At 45.9% G+C, this 12,180-nt stretch overlaps 1 protein-coding gene across 1 annotated transcript in view; it reads left to right on the forward strand.

Moving 5' to 3' along the window:
- Window positions 1-12,180, forward strand: part of PLEKHA7 (pleckstrin homology domain containing, family A member 7) — a 228,329-nt gene that overhangs the window by 167,955 nt on the left and 48,194 nt on the right. Inside the window, 1 exon segment of the mRNA XM_010830665.1 lies at window positions 8,643-9,110. Within this exon segment, the coding sequence (XP_010828967.1) occupies window positions 8,643-9,110 (468 nt within the window).

Raw genomic sequence — 12,180 nt, forward strand, 5'->3', positions numbered from 1 at the left:
TTTTATTCTCTACAGCCTCCTTAAAATCTGTCTTCCAAGTTCCTCTGTTGAACTGCCTTATTTCCCCCTCTTATCTAAGGATGTCTTGTCCTCTCCAAGAAGCTAAAGTACTAAGCAAGGAGGGCAGCTTATTGTTACAGTTCACAGAACTGACAAGCAGCTCAGATAGGAGGGCCTATCGGAAGGCAGCTGACCTCTTTGTTTTCAGCTTCCCAACCTCTCTGGTCTCTACAAAGCTATGTGGTCTCAGTGTTACTATAGACCTATCATGGAACTGAGAGAGCTTATAGTCCAGTCACTGTTAGAATAAAATCCAATCTCTTTAGTATGGCTTTTGATCCCTGGCTGGGTCTGTTCCCTGTAAGTCCTCTAGGCCTTGCCCATCTGCTCCCCTGGCCCTCACCCTTACTAGGACCACTCAGCACATCCTTCAGGGCCTAGCTTACTTGTATTTCTTTCTTCTTTGACTCTCAGTATGTTAGATGCTTCTGCTTATAGCACTGTGTCGTTCCTCATGCAGAGAACTTTCATGCTAAAGTTATGTTGGCCTGCTTTCTCTTTGTCACCCCCGCTAGACTGTAAGTTCCTTAGAAGTGAGAATGGTGCCTGGCACATAGTCAGTTAAAGGACGGTGCATGGATGTTTGGCTGGCTGGACTGGTGAGTGGTTAGGTCGATGAATGAAACTTCTCCCTGAGAGATGTTCAAATAGGGATTTGGGGTGTCTGAGAGCAGGCTGAGCACTGTTGTGGGACTGGTTGTGGGGATTCAGTCTGCTCAAAGTGGCCCACACGTTTCTGGCTCTCTCCACTCTATTCAGAGAATGGAATCTTTGGCCTTTCAGACCCTGACCACTTTGGTTAAAGTGTGACAGAACAATGCCTGAGGTTGGACAAGCTCCTTGGACCCTTGACAGAAGTAACTTATAGACATGCTTTCAACCCCAGTACAGGGCTAAGGAGTTGGATCAGATGGAATTTGAGTCCTGCTTATTTCACTGGTTGAGCTTCCCTGGTGGCTCAGACAGTAAAGAATCCACCTGCAATGTGCGAGACCGGGTTCAATCTTTGGGTTGGGGAGATCCCCTGGAGAAGGGAACGGCTATCCATTCCAGTATTCTTGCCTGGAGAATTCCATGGACAGAGGAACCTGGCAGGCTACAGTCCATGGGGTCACAAAGAGTCAGACACAACTGAGCAACTTTCATGTCACTGGTTGCATGATCAGGGCAAGTTGCTTTACCACTCTGAGCTTCGTGTTCATTACCTATAATAAAAGAATAATATTTCTAGCTTGGTGTGATGATAAGAAATAATATTTAAAGTCCTTTAGCTCAGGGTTTTACAATTAGTAAGTGCTCCCCATAATCCCTATCCTTCAGTAGAGACAATATATTTTCAGTAAGCTGGTGCTCATGTGAGTGCCCTCAGCCTCTCTGGGCTTGACAGTCCTGACCTTGCAAGATTGCTCTAGGGGTTAGAGATGGTCTATGCTGGGTTCCTGGCACACAGTAGGACCCAGCATAAAACAGCCAAACATTGGCCACAAAAAATGAGTGACCCAGACTGGAACTGCCATAGACAGACTGAAAGTGAGTGAGCTCGGTGCGTGCCAGAACTCCAGACTGGCTCAGGTCGGGCTGTGGTAATTGAGCGTTACTCACCCAGGTAGAGGAAGAGGAAAGGATTCTCCAGGCAGGAGTGAACAAAGTGAGGAGAGCTGGCGGCCATTGTACATCTTTCCTTTCTCCTTTGTCTGGTTTGTCGGGTCCTTAAAACTTCACGAGGGACTTTGCCAGTCGCCACTGCTGAGAGGAGTGACGGCCTGAGCTTGGCAGTGTGGTGTTTCATTTGTCCTTCAGCCTCACTCTTCCCTGGGGGAGGACAGACCCACCTATTGTTTATTTACGGCAGAGCCTGAAAGGTAGCCAGCTATCTTCTCCCATCCCAGGGGAACTGCCCTAGTTAAGTCTGGGAAAAGAAGAAACCAACTTCTGTCTCCATTTTTCTCCAGACGTTTCTGTCATCAAATTTAGGAACTAATTCAAGTGAGCCAGCCTGCCTGTGGGCTTCCTAGAGACTCTGGACCCATTTGCTTCAGCCTTTTATACAAGGCTGTGGACTGCACAGGGTGGGTTTCAGCTTTTGAGCCCACTGTCCTCCTGAGCTTTGGGGTCAGTGCTCAGGACTTGGCATCTGTCGACACTGGCTGAGCTGGTTTTCCAGGACAGAATTTTTTTTTTCCCCAAACTTTAAACTTTTTTATTTTGTATTGGGTAGAGCTGATTAACATTGTTGTGATAATTTCAGGTGAACAGTGCAGGGACTCAGCCATACATATACACGAATCCATTCTCCCCAAACTCCCTCCCATCCAGGCTGCCACATAACACTGAGCAGAGTTCCCTGTGCTATTCAGTAGCTGGACAGGAACATCTGCCACCTGATGTTGAGACAAACACTCCAAGGATGTCAGTGGCCTGACCCTTGTTCCTGGGCTGTTAGTTTGGTCATTTAGGTATGGTGAGCAGGGAGGGATCCTCCAGTGGGACTGTGACAGATGGGCTGTGTCTGCCAACAGGACTGAAGTCCAGCTAAGTCCCTACAAGCTGTGTGTGGTTCCTTTTCTCGCTCAGGTCTTCACATGAGATTTCCGGTGTGTGTGAAGTATCTGTGTAACATTAAGAAAGAAGTAAATATTATTCCTTATTTCCTGGTGAAATAAAGGGTTTGGAAGCAGAATAAAATAATAGTGTCAACTGCTTGGTATGATCTGTTAACTTCTGAGTTCTTGTGAAGGACAGGAATAAGATAGAAGTATCCTCAGCCTGAGATTTGTGCTCTTCCCACTTGCAGGGGAAAGCAAGGATTTTCTCTAAGCAGACATAAAATGTTGCTGTCACGTGCTGAAAATGGCCGGGGCAGGGCTCAGCCCCTTGTATCAGGGATTATGTTTGGTTGCCTGTGATAGAACAACTCAACTTAGAGCCATGTAATCAAATTGGGTTTTAGTTTTCTCACTAACAGGAATGCACAGTTAGTTAGTTCTGACTCATATAGTAGCTCCATGATGCTGTCAGGGACCTGGGCTCTTTCTCACTTTCTACCCAGGTTTTGATAGGTGGCTTTCATCTGCATTTTTGTCACCTTGCATTCCAGTCTAAGTTCTAGGCGGGAATAAGGGAAAGGTTAGTCAAGCCAGGTAAGTGTTCTTTCTTTTAAAGGCTTTCCTGGGAGACCCATCCAACAATTTCTGCATACATCTTATTGGCCAGATTTATGTTATATGATCATCCCCAGCTCCAAGGGAGGTTAGGAAATGTGAGTTTTTTGTTGGGTACATTGCTGCTTTGAAAAAATGGGGGCAAGGAAGGAAAAGATGTTGGAAGCTAGTACATTTATATTTGATGATGGCTTCCCTGGTGGCTCAGACAGTAAAGAATCTGCCTGCAAAGTGGGAGATCTGAGTTCGATCCCTGGGTCAGGAAGATCCCCTGGAGAAGAAATGGCATCCCACTCCAGTATTCCCGCCTGGAGAATGCCGTTCCATGGATGGAGGAGCCTGGCAGGATGCATTCCATGGGGTCACAGAGAGTCAGACATGACTGAGCAACTAACACACGCACTTTAGGTGCCAGACCCAGCGCGGTGCTCTTTCTGTGCATCGTCTCCTTTATTCCTTGTAAGAACCCAAAGAGGTAGGGGTTGTTGTCCCCATTTTGCAGATGAGGAACCTGAGACCAGAGAGGTCAGGGAGTTGCCCAAGGTCACTCAGCTGCTATGGGCTGGAGCCAGCTGTTGAATCCAGGTCTGCCTGGAACTAATCCTACGCAGTCTGGGTTAGTCATGCTTGGAAAGTGACACATGTGGCCACAGTGATCACCAAATGTCAGGAATTCCTTGTGTTTTTAAATAGCCAGCGACACCAGGTACTCGCATCAGCAGTAATGACCTGCACAGGAAGGGCTGTTGTCGTCTTAGCTGAACATCAATGCCGTGCATGGCCCCTTCTCTGAATGACACGGCCACTGACAGCCGAGGGATACGTCCTTCTTTCCCCACCACTGTGCTAAATTGAGCACTGCAGATGTATTGTGTGACAGGTCTCCTGATTTGAGAGGTCATGTGTTACATTGCAGGGAATTCAAAGAGACAGGGAGAAGACCAAAAAACACTTTTGCCTTAAATCCTGTAACTTAGTAAGTTAAATGTTTAAGTCAGGTAAGGTGGGGGAGTCGGGAACATTCCCTTCACTTTTTTTACCTGTAGCCATAGACTGACTATTTTGGACACAAAGGCACATATCTTATCTTGGGTAAGGCCCAACAGCTGTGGAAACAGGAGCTGTTGTTCATAACCCCAAGTCTTAGGGCCGGGTGGCAAGCAGACTCCCATTCTTTTAGGCACCCTATTAGGGTTTGTTTTGCAGTAAATGCTGGTGTCAATCTGAGAAAAAAGTTTATCTGAGAAAAAAGTTTTATCTTTCTCAGTTAACTTTATTTTTAGGACATATTAGCATGTGTTGGGATGTATACAATCATATATATACACAGACAGTAAGGATTAAGATTTATAGTTATAAGTTAACTCCAAGGTTAGAAAAGACTGGCAAACTCCATGATTTGGGATCGCTCAAGAGAACAGCATTAAATGTGGTTACTATGATTAAATCAGGCTTTAGGGTTGTCTGGCTCTGGTAGCAGAGGCTATTTTCTATACTATATCCCTAAGTGCTCGCCTCAGTGGGAATGTATAGGTTCTCAGTAAAGACATGGAGGTTGAAAGAAAAATCCTCATTACAGTTGGTTGGGCTAAGATATTGTATCCATAACCCCTGGGTTCTGAAGTTGAAGAAATCCTCTCCTTTTTAATTTAAAATTTATTTTATTGAAATAGTTGATTTACAATGAGTTAATTTCTGCTGTATAGGAAAGTTATTCAGTTTTATATATGTATACACACACACATATATATACATGCATATATACACACACATATATATACATATTCTTTTTCATAATCTTTTCAATTATGGTTTATCAGAGGTTTCTGTATATAATTCCCTATGCTATTCAGTAGGACCTCATTGTTTATCCATTCTATATGTAATAGTGTAATAGTTTGCATCTGCTAATCCCAAACTCCCAATCCATCACACCCTTCCCTCCTGCCACTCCCCACCCCCACAACCGTAAATCTGTTCTGTGTCTGTGGGTCTGTTTCATAGACAGATTCATTTGTGTCATATTTTAGATTCCACATGTAAGTGATATCATGTGGTGTTCGTCTTTCTCTTTTTGAATTACTTCACTTGTATGATTATCTCTAGGTCCATCCATGTTATTGCAAATGGCATTATTTCATTCTTTTTAATGGCTGAGTAATATTGCATTGTGTATGTGTACCACATCTTTATGCATTCGTCTGTCAGTTGAAGAAACCCTCTTTTCCCTTCAATCAGTGTCTTCCATTTCAGTGCATATTTGTTTCACTGCATATTTGTTTGCAGTGTTTCACTTTCACAGTGAAAGCATATTTCTTTCACTTTTATGACAAGGTGTGAAAAGAAAGAGAAAGTTAAAATTTATAAAGTGTACTTTGTAGAACAGAGTTGTCCCTTTAAAAACTTCCAGTAAGAATTACTTTTTCTGAAAATTCCCTGGCTGTCCAAAGGATAGGACTCCATGCTTTACTGCTCAAGGCTCGGGTTCAATCCCTGGTCAGGGAACTAAGATCCCACAAAGCCACATGGCACAGCCAAAAAAGAAAAAAATTACTTTTTCTTAAAAGTGTGGGCCCTTGAATATTTCACGTGTTTCTTCTACTAGAGGTTATAGACCCACCATACTTTAGGAATGGAAAGGTTCTTAAAAGTCACCATCTAAATATGTCAATATAAAATGATGTAATAGGACTCCTTCTACTGTGAGTAACAGAGCCCAAACTCAGACTAGCTTAAGTGAGAAACAATTTATTAATGTACAACCAAAAAGTCCAAGGATATATCTGGTTTGCTGCTGCTGCTGCTAAGTCGCTTCAGTCATGTCCGACTCTGTGCGACCCCATAGACGGCAGCCCACCAGGCTCTGCCGTCCCTGGGATTCTCCAGGCAAGAACACTGGAGTGGGTTGCCATTTCCTTCTCCAATGCATGAAAGTGAAAAGTGAAAGGGAAGTTGCTCAGTCGTGTCTGACTCTTAGCGACCCCATGGACTGCAGCCTACCAGGCTCCTCCGTCCATGGGATTTTCCAGGCAAGAGTACTGGAGTGGGGTGCCATTGCCTTCTCCGATATCTGGTTTAGGTATGGCTAAATCTAGGAGTTCAGGACAAGTCTTTAAGATTCTATTTCTCTCCATCTGCTTTCATTCTCAGATGTGTGTGTGCCTAAGTCGCTTCGGTTGTGTCTGACTCTGCTTCCCTGTGGACTGTAGCCTTCCAGGCTCCTCTGTTTGTGGGATTCTCCAGGCAAGAATACTGGAGTGGCTTGCCACGTGCTCTTCCACCAGGATCTTCCTGACCCAGGGATCGAACTCATGTCTCTTATATCTCCTGCATTCGCAGGCACCCTTTACCACTAGCACCACCTGGGAAGCCTCATTCTCAGATAGCTGTTTCCTATGTAGTTGCAGCAGCTCAAGACCAGCTCCAACCAAAGTCCCAGAACTAGCTCTGAATGGCCTGGATTGGGTGACCTGTCAGCCTGTGAGCCAGTCACTGAGACTTGGAGCCTCAGGTTGAAAGGGACCGGTAGAGTCAGCAGGACCTAAACTACAGGTACTGAGAGTGGGATAGGATGATCCCCAAGTGAAATTCAAACTGTGTTAGCAGAAGGGGTGGGAGATGGGGAAAGATGTCTCCTAGTGATGGATAGAGGAAGTCCAAAGAAGCTTTTTTTTCCCCCCAAAAGCTTTGGGCTTTCATGGAAAAGTAATGAGTACATGGGCTTCCCAAGTGGTGCAGTGTTAAAGAATCTGCCTACCAATTGCAGGAGATGTGGGTTCAATCTTTGGGTTGGGAAGATCATCTGGGGTGGAAATAGCAACCCACTCCAGTATTCTTGCCTAGAAAATTCCATGGACAGAGGAGCCTGGTGGTCTACAGTCCATGGGGTCACAGAACATCAAACATGACTGAGCACACACAGCACACAGGAGTAGTGCACAGACATGAGATATGAGATTGCTTTTCTCAGCTTCCATACCTGTGTTAAGGCTGACAGGCCAGCACACATGAAGAAGTAGACCTGTGTTAGGGGTGGTATTTTCACTTTACATTGACATTTTCACCAGCTCCCTGACTGGATGGATTCTGCCTTGAATCTGTGCTGATTATTGGTAGTTGAAGTTCTGAGGTTGTTGCAAGGACACCTGAGGTCTGGCCATTGAGATGTAAATGCAGCAGCACCTCTGATGTTCATTCTTCTGTTGAACCCTCAGCCTTGGCCATTTCAAGAAATGATGGACGTCAAGGCCAGGACCTTTTTACCAAGGAGTATAAGTCAACTGGCTGCCTGTCCAAGGGTCCATGGTAATTTTTCTGGTCCTTTTGAGCTAGGCTGGAGTGTGTTCCCCTGCCTCCTCAGTCTAAATTCTGCTAAGCATATGGAGCTGCTGCTGTGTCCCCAGTACCAAGTAATGAGGATGCAGATACAACTTGGACTCAAGGAGTAGGGAGAGAGGCAGCTTCCAGTGGGAGATGGGCCATGAAAGAGGCTCTCTTCTCTATGCCCTGGAAGCTCTTTAGCCTCAGCGCACATCCTCACCTGTCACCGCTACCCCCTTCTCTATAGTTTCCAGGTCTGCATGTGTGTCAGATCATAGACAAACAGATGGAGAGGCTGTAGAGAGTGGTGGCCCCAGTCCTTGGACTCTGCATTCTGTCTGGAATTAAGCCCTGGTGCCTCTTTTTCCCAGCAGGATGGTCTTGGGCAAATCATTTATCTTTTCTGTGCCTCAGTTTCCTTATCTCTGAAATCTGACTAATGATGCTTCAGAAAATTGTTATGTCCATGTTCTTACATTCCTGTTTGAGCAGTTCCTTGACAAGATAGCTAAGTGGTCATATCGAGAGATTGCCGTGCTGACTCTTCACTCAACATCTTGGATGACTGTTAATTATGCTGCTCATTGTATTTTGGGCTATGCTAGATGCCAGCGGGGGAGACCCTGGACTCAGGAACTTTCTATCCAAGCTAACCTGCCCCAGACAGACAGGCCATTTATTTGTTCAGTAGTTTATAGAGCTGCTATTCTGTACCATCATTATGTGGAAGTTCTGGGCATATGATGACTGGCCAGCTGGGCCTCAGGCCTGAAGGAACTCGTAGTCTACTTGGGCACTAGATGAGTAAACACGCAGTTATAGTCCAGTGTGATTAGTTTGACAGTGCAGTCAGCTAAGATCCTGATCTAGACTGGGACTGTGTGTAGGGTGGCTTCCTGGAGGAGGTGACATTTAAGCCAGATCCCAGAGGAGTAGAAGTTAGGCCAGCAGCGTAAGGGAGTAGGCACGAAAGGGGCTCCAAGCAGAGGGAAGAGCCCATGCAAAGGCCTGGAGGTAATTGGAGTGTAAAGTGTGTTCTTTGGCAAGTCTTGGCTAGGGGTTCCAGTCTGGGCTGGACTGAACATGCTGTTGTCATTGCAGGGACACGGAGAAGGTGGAGCGGCAGGCGGTCCCCCAGGCCAACCACACAGAGTCCTGTCGAGAGTGTGGCCGTGTGGGACCCGGACATGCGAGGGATTGTCCTCACCGCAGCCACGAGGATTCCTTTGGATTCGAGAGGCGGGAGCAGGAGGAAGACCGGTACCGCTCCAGGGACCCACTGGAGGGCAAGCGGGACAGGAACAAGGCCAGGTCCCCATACTCACAAGTCGAAGAGGATGCCTTGTTCGTGGATTTACCCAGCGGCCCGAGAGGCCAGCAGGCTCAGCCCCAGCGGGCGGAGAGGAACGGAGTGCTGCCCGTCACGTCTGGCCCGGGAGAGCAGAATGGGACTGCTGGGTACCAGCGGGACTTCCCTTCCAGGACCAACCCAGAGAAGCACAGCCAGAGGAAGAGTAGCCTGGCCCAAGTGGAGCAGTGGGCAAAGGCCCAGAAAGGGGACGGCAGGAGGTCAGTAACAGCTTCAGGATCACTGCTGCTAGTGAGCATAATGACGTTGTAACAGTAGCTATCACTTCCCTAGCACAGGCTGGGTACACGCTGGCCTTAAACTCTTTATCCCATTATCTTCATAAATCCCTGCAACAACCTTGCAAGGAAAGGTAAGAGCCTCAATTTATAAACAGAAACTGGGGCTTGGAGGAGTAGGGAACTTGCCTGTGGCACAAAGATTAGTGGCAAACACAGAGTTCAGAGTCTGTCCATGAGCCTGCCAAGCTCACTCGAGATTATATACAGAGTGGGGGTTCCCCATGCCCCAGGGAGCATGCCTTGAGACTGTCAGCTTATAGATAGTAATTGGTCTTCTCCTCTTACTTCGCTACTTCTCTGCATCTGGGATATAGTTGTAGCAATTAAGAGTAAATAGAGATCCCTTTTTAATTCCAGGCATAGGGAAGTGCTCAGGCACTGTTGACATTCGGCTTTATTATACCCATTTCTTCAAGAAGTGGTTTTAATTATTTAGAGGGAAGACATTGCTTGCTATTTGCAAAGCACTGTCTGTATTTTATAATTTTAGATTCGTTAGGACACGTTTCTGAACGTGTAGCATTCAGGGTCACTCAGCTTTCCCAGTGTCCTTAGAAGCCACTGTGTGCTGTCTAAACTGTGAAGACAGCAGGTCCCTGTCACCATCCTAAGGCTTCTAAAACAAGCCTTGGACTGGAGACAAGACAGCAAAGTTGTGGTCCGTTCAGAAAGTCTGCGGAGAAAGCAATGGCACCCCACTCCAGTACTCTTGCCTCGAAAATCCCATGGACGGAGGAGCCTGGTAGGCTGCAGTCCATGGGGTCACTAGAGTCGGACATGACCGAGCGACTTCACTTTCACTTTTCACTTTCATGCATTGGAGAAGGAAATGGCAACCCACTCCAGTGTTCTTGCCTGGAGAATCCCAGGGACGGGGGAGCCTGGTGGGCTGCCATCTATGGGGTCGCACAGAGTCGGACACAACTGAAGCGACTTAGCAGCAGCAAAAAGTCTGTAATCTGATCCAGGTGGTCTGTTGTGGGGTTAAATGGTGAAGAACTCACAATGGAAGCTCCCTGAGCAGTTGGTAGACCTTGTTGTGGGTCAGATGAGGACACTGTCCAGTTCCCTCCTGACACAGACCAGGTGTCAGTTCTGCTTGATCAGATTTTGTGTCTTATTGAAAACAGCTACTGCCCTAGGACACGTAAGGGGAAAGCTGCTGTTCTTGGTGCCAGGCTTGGTAGACCCCCTAGGAGGTAGTTCTGAGTGACTTTGTTGCTGAGTGAGATTGGAAACTAGCAGCGGTTGTATCGTGCAGGTTCTGCTACTCCAAGGTAAGGAATTTGGATTTTATTTGAAAGAGCAATAGGGGGAGCTGCTGGAAGGTTGTGAACAGGTAAATGGTATGATCTGATTCACAAAGTAGATCAGAGCCTAGGGAACAGGCTGTTGCAGTAGTCCAGTACGGTGACAGCCTGGTGAAGGTGGAAACAGAAATAAATAAATTTGAGGTACATTTTGAAGGTTGAGACAGAAAAGCCTGTCCATGAATTGGATGTGCAGAATAAGAGAAAGGGAGGAACAAGGATGATCCCTCAAATTTTGAATTGAACAAAATTTGTTCTGAGTGGTTGCTGAGATGGGCAAGTCTTAGGAACAAGTTTCAGGGGGCAAATCAGGATTTCCATTTTAGACGTTTAAATTTGAGAACCTATTAGATCTCCAGTGGGCCAGACGTCTGGGAGGCAGGTGGATGTGGATTGTGGTGTGGAGGTTTGGCATCTGGTTGGACATGTTGATGGGGAGCCCTGAGTGCATAGGTGGTATCCCAGCACGTTGTGTTACAACAGAAGTGAGATCCAACAGAGGAAATGGTGTGTCAGACAGAAGCTACTCATGGTAAGTTAGCTGTTTCCTCTTATACATAACATCTCTTAGAAACTGAAATCAGTATGGGGCTGACTAGGGCAGGTAAAAGCAAGAGAAATCAGAAGTAGAAGCAGAGAGGAGGGGCATGGATTTGGCGCTGATAAGCCTGAATGAAGAGTCTGGATTTAATCTTGAAGGCTGGTGAAAGCCACTGATGGACTTAAAATGGAGTGTGGCATGATAGCTTTTAATATTTAGGACAGTGGTTTGAAGGGTATTGTCAGGGAAGAGGAATCAGGATAGCTGGGGAGAATTTCAAGACTAGGTAATCTAATTTAATCTAATCTAATTACGTAATTTTGAGGTTAGGTAGCTCTTTCAAATCCTGAAAGATGATGCTGTGAACGTGCTACACTCAATATGCCAGCAAATTTGGAAAACTCAGCAGTGGCCACAGGACTGGAAAAGGTCAGTTTTCATTCCAATCCCAAAGAAAGGCAATGCCAAAGAATGCTCAAACTACTGCACAATTGCACTCATCTCACACACTAGTAAAATAATGCTCAAAATTCTCCAAGCCAGGCTTCAGCAATACATGAACCATGAAATTCCTGATGTTCAAGCTGGTTTTAGAAAAGGCAGAGGAACCAGAGATCAAATTGCCAACATCTGCTGGAAAAAGCAAGAGAGTTCCAGAAAAACATGTATTTCTGCTTTATTGACTATGCCAAAGCCTTTGACTGTATGGATCACAATAAACTGTGGAAAATTCTGAAAAAGATGGGAATACCAGACCACCTGACCTGCCTCTTGAGAAATCTGTATGCAGGTCAGGAAGCAACAGTTAGAACTGGACATGGAACAACAGACTGGTTCCAAATAGGAAAAGGAGTACGTCAAGGCTGTATATTGTCACCCTGCTTATTTAACTTCTATGCAGAGTACATCATGAGAAATGCTGGACTGGTAGAAACACAAGCTGGAATCAAGATTGCCAGGAGAAATATCAATAACCTCAGATATGCAGATGACACCACCCTTATGGCAGAGAGTGAAGAGGAACTAAAAAGCCTCTTGATGAAAGTGAAAGTGGAGAGTGAAAAAGTTGGCTTAAAGCTCAACATTCAGAAAACGAAGATCATGGCATCTGGTCCCATCACTTCATGGAAAATAGATG

The sequence above is a fragment of the Bison bison genome, unplaced genomic scaffold (assembly GCF_000754665.1).
Source record: "Bison bison bison isolate TAMUID 2011002044 unplaced genomic scaffold, Bison_UMD1.0 scf7180017864518, whole genome shotgun sequence".
NCBI classification, from domain to species: domain Eukaryota; kingdom Metazoa; phylum Chordata; class Mammalia; order Artiodactyla; family Bovidae; genus Bison; species Bison bison.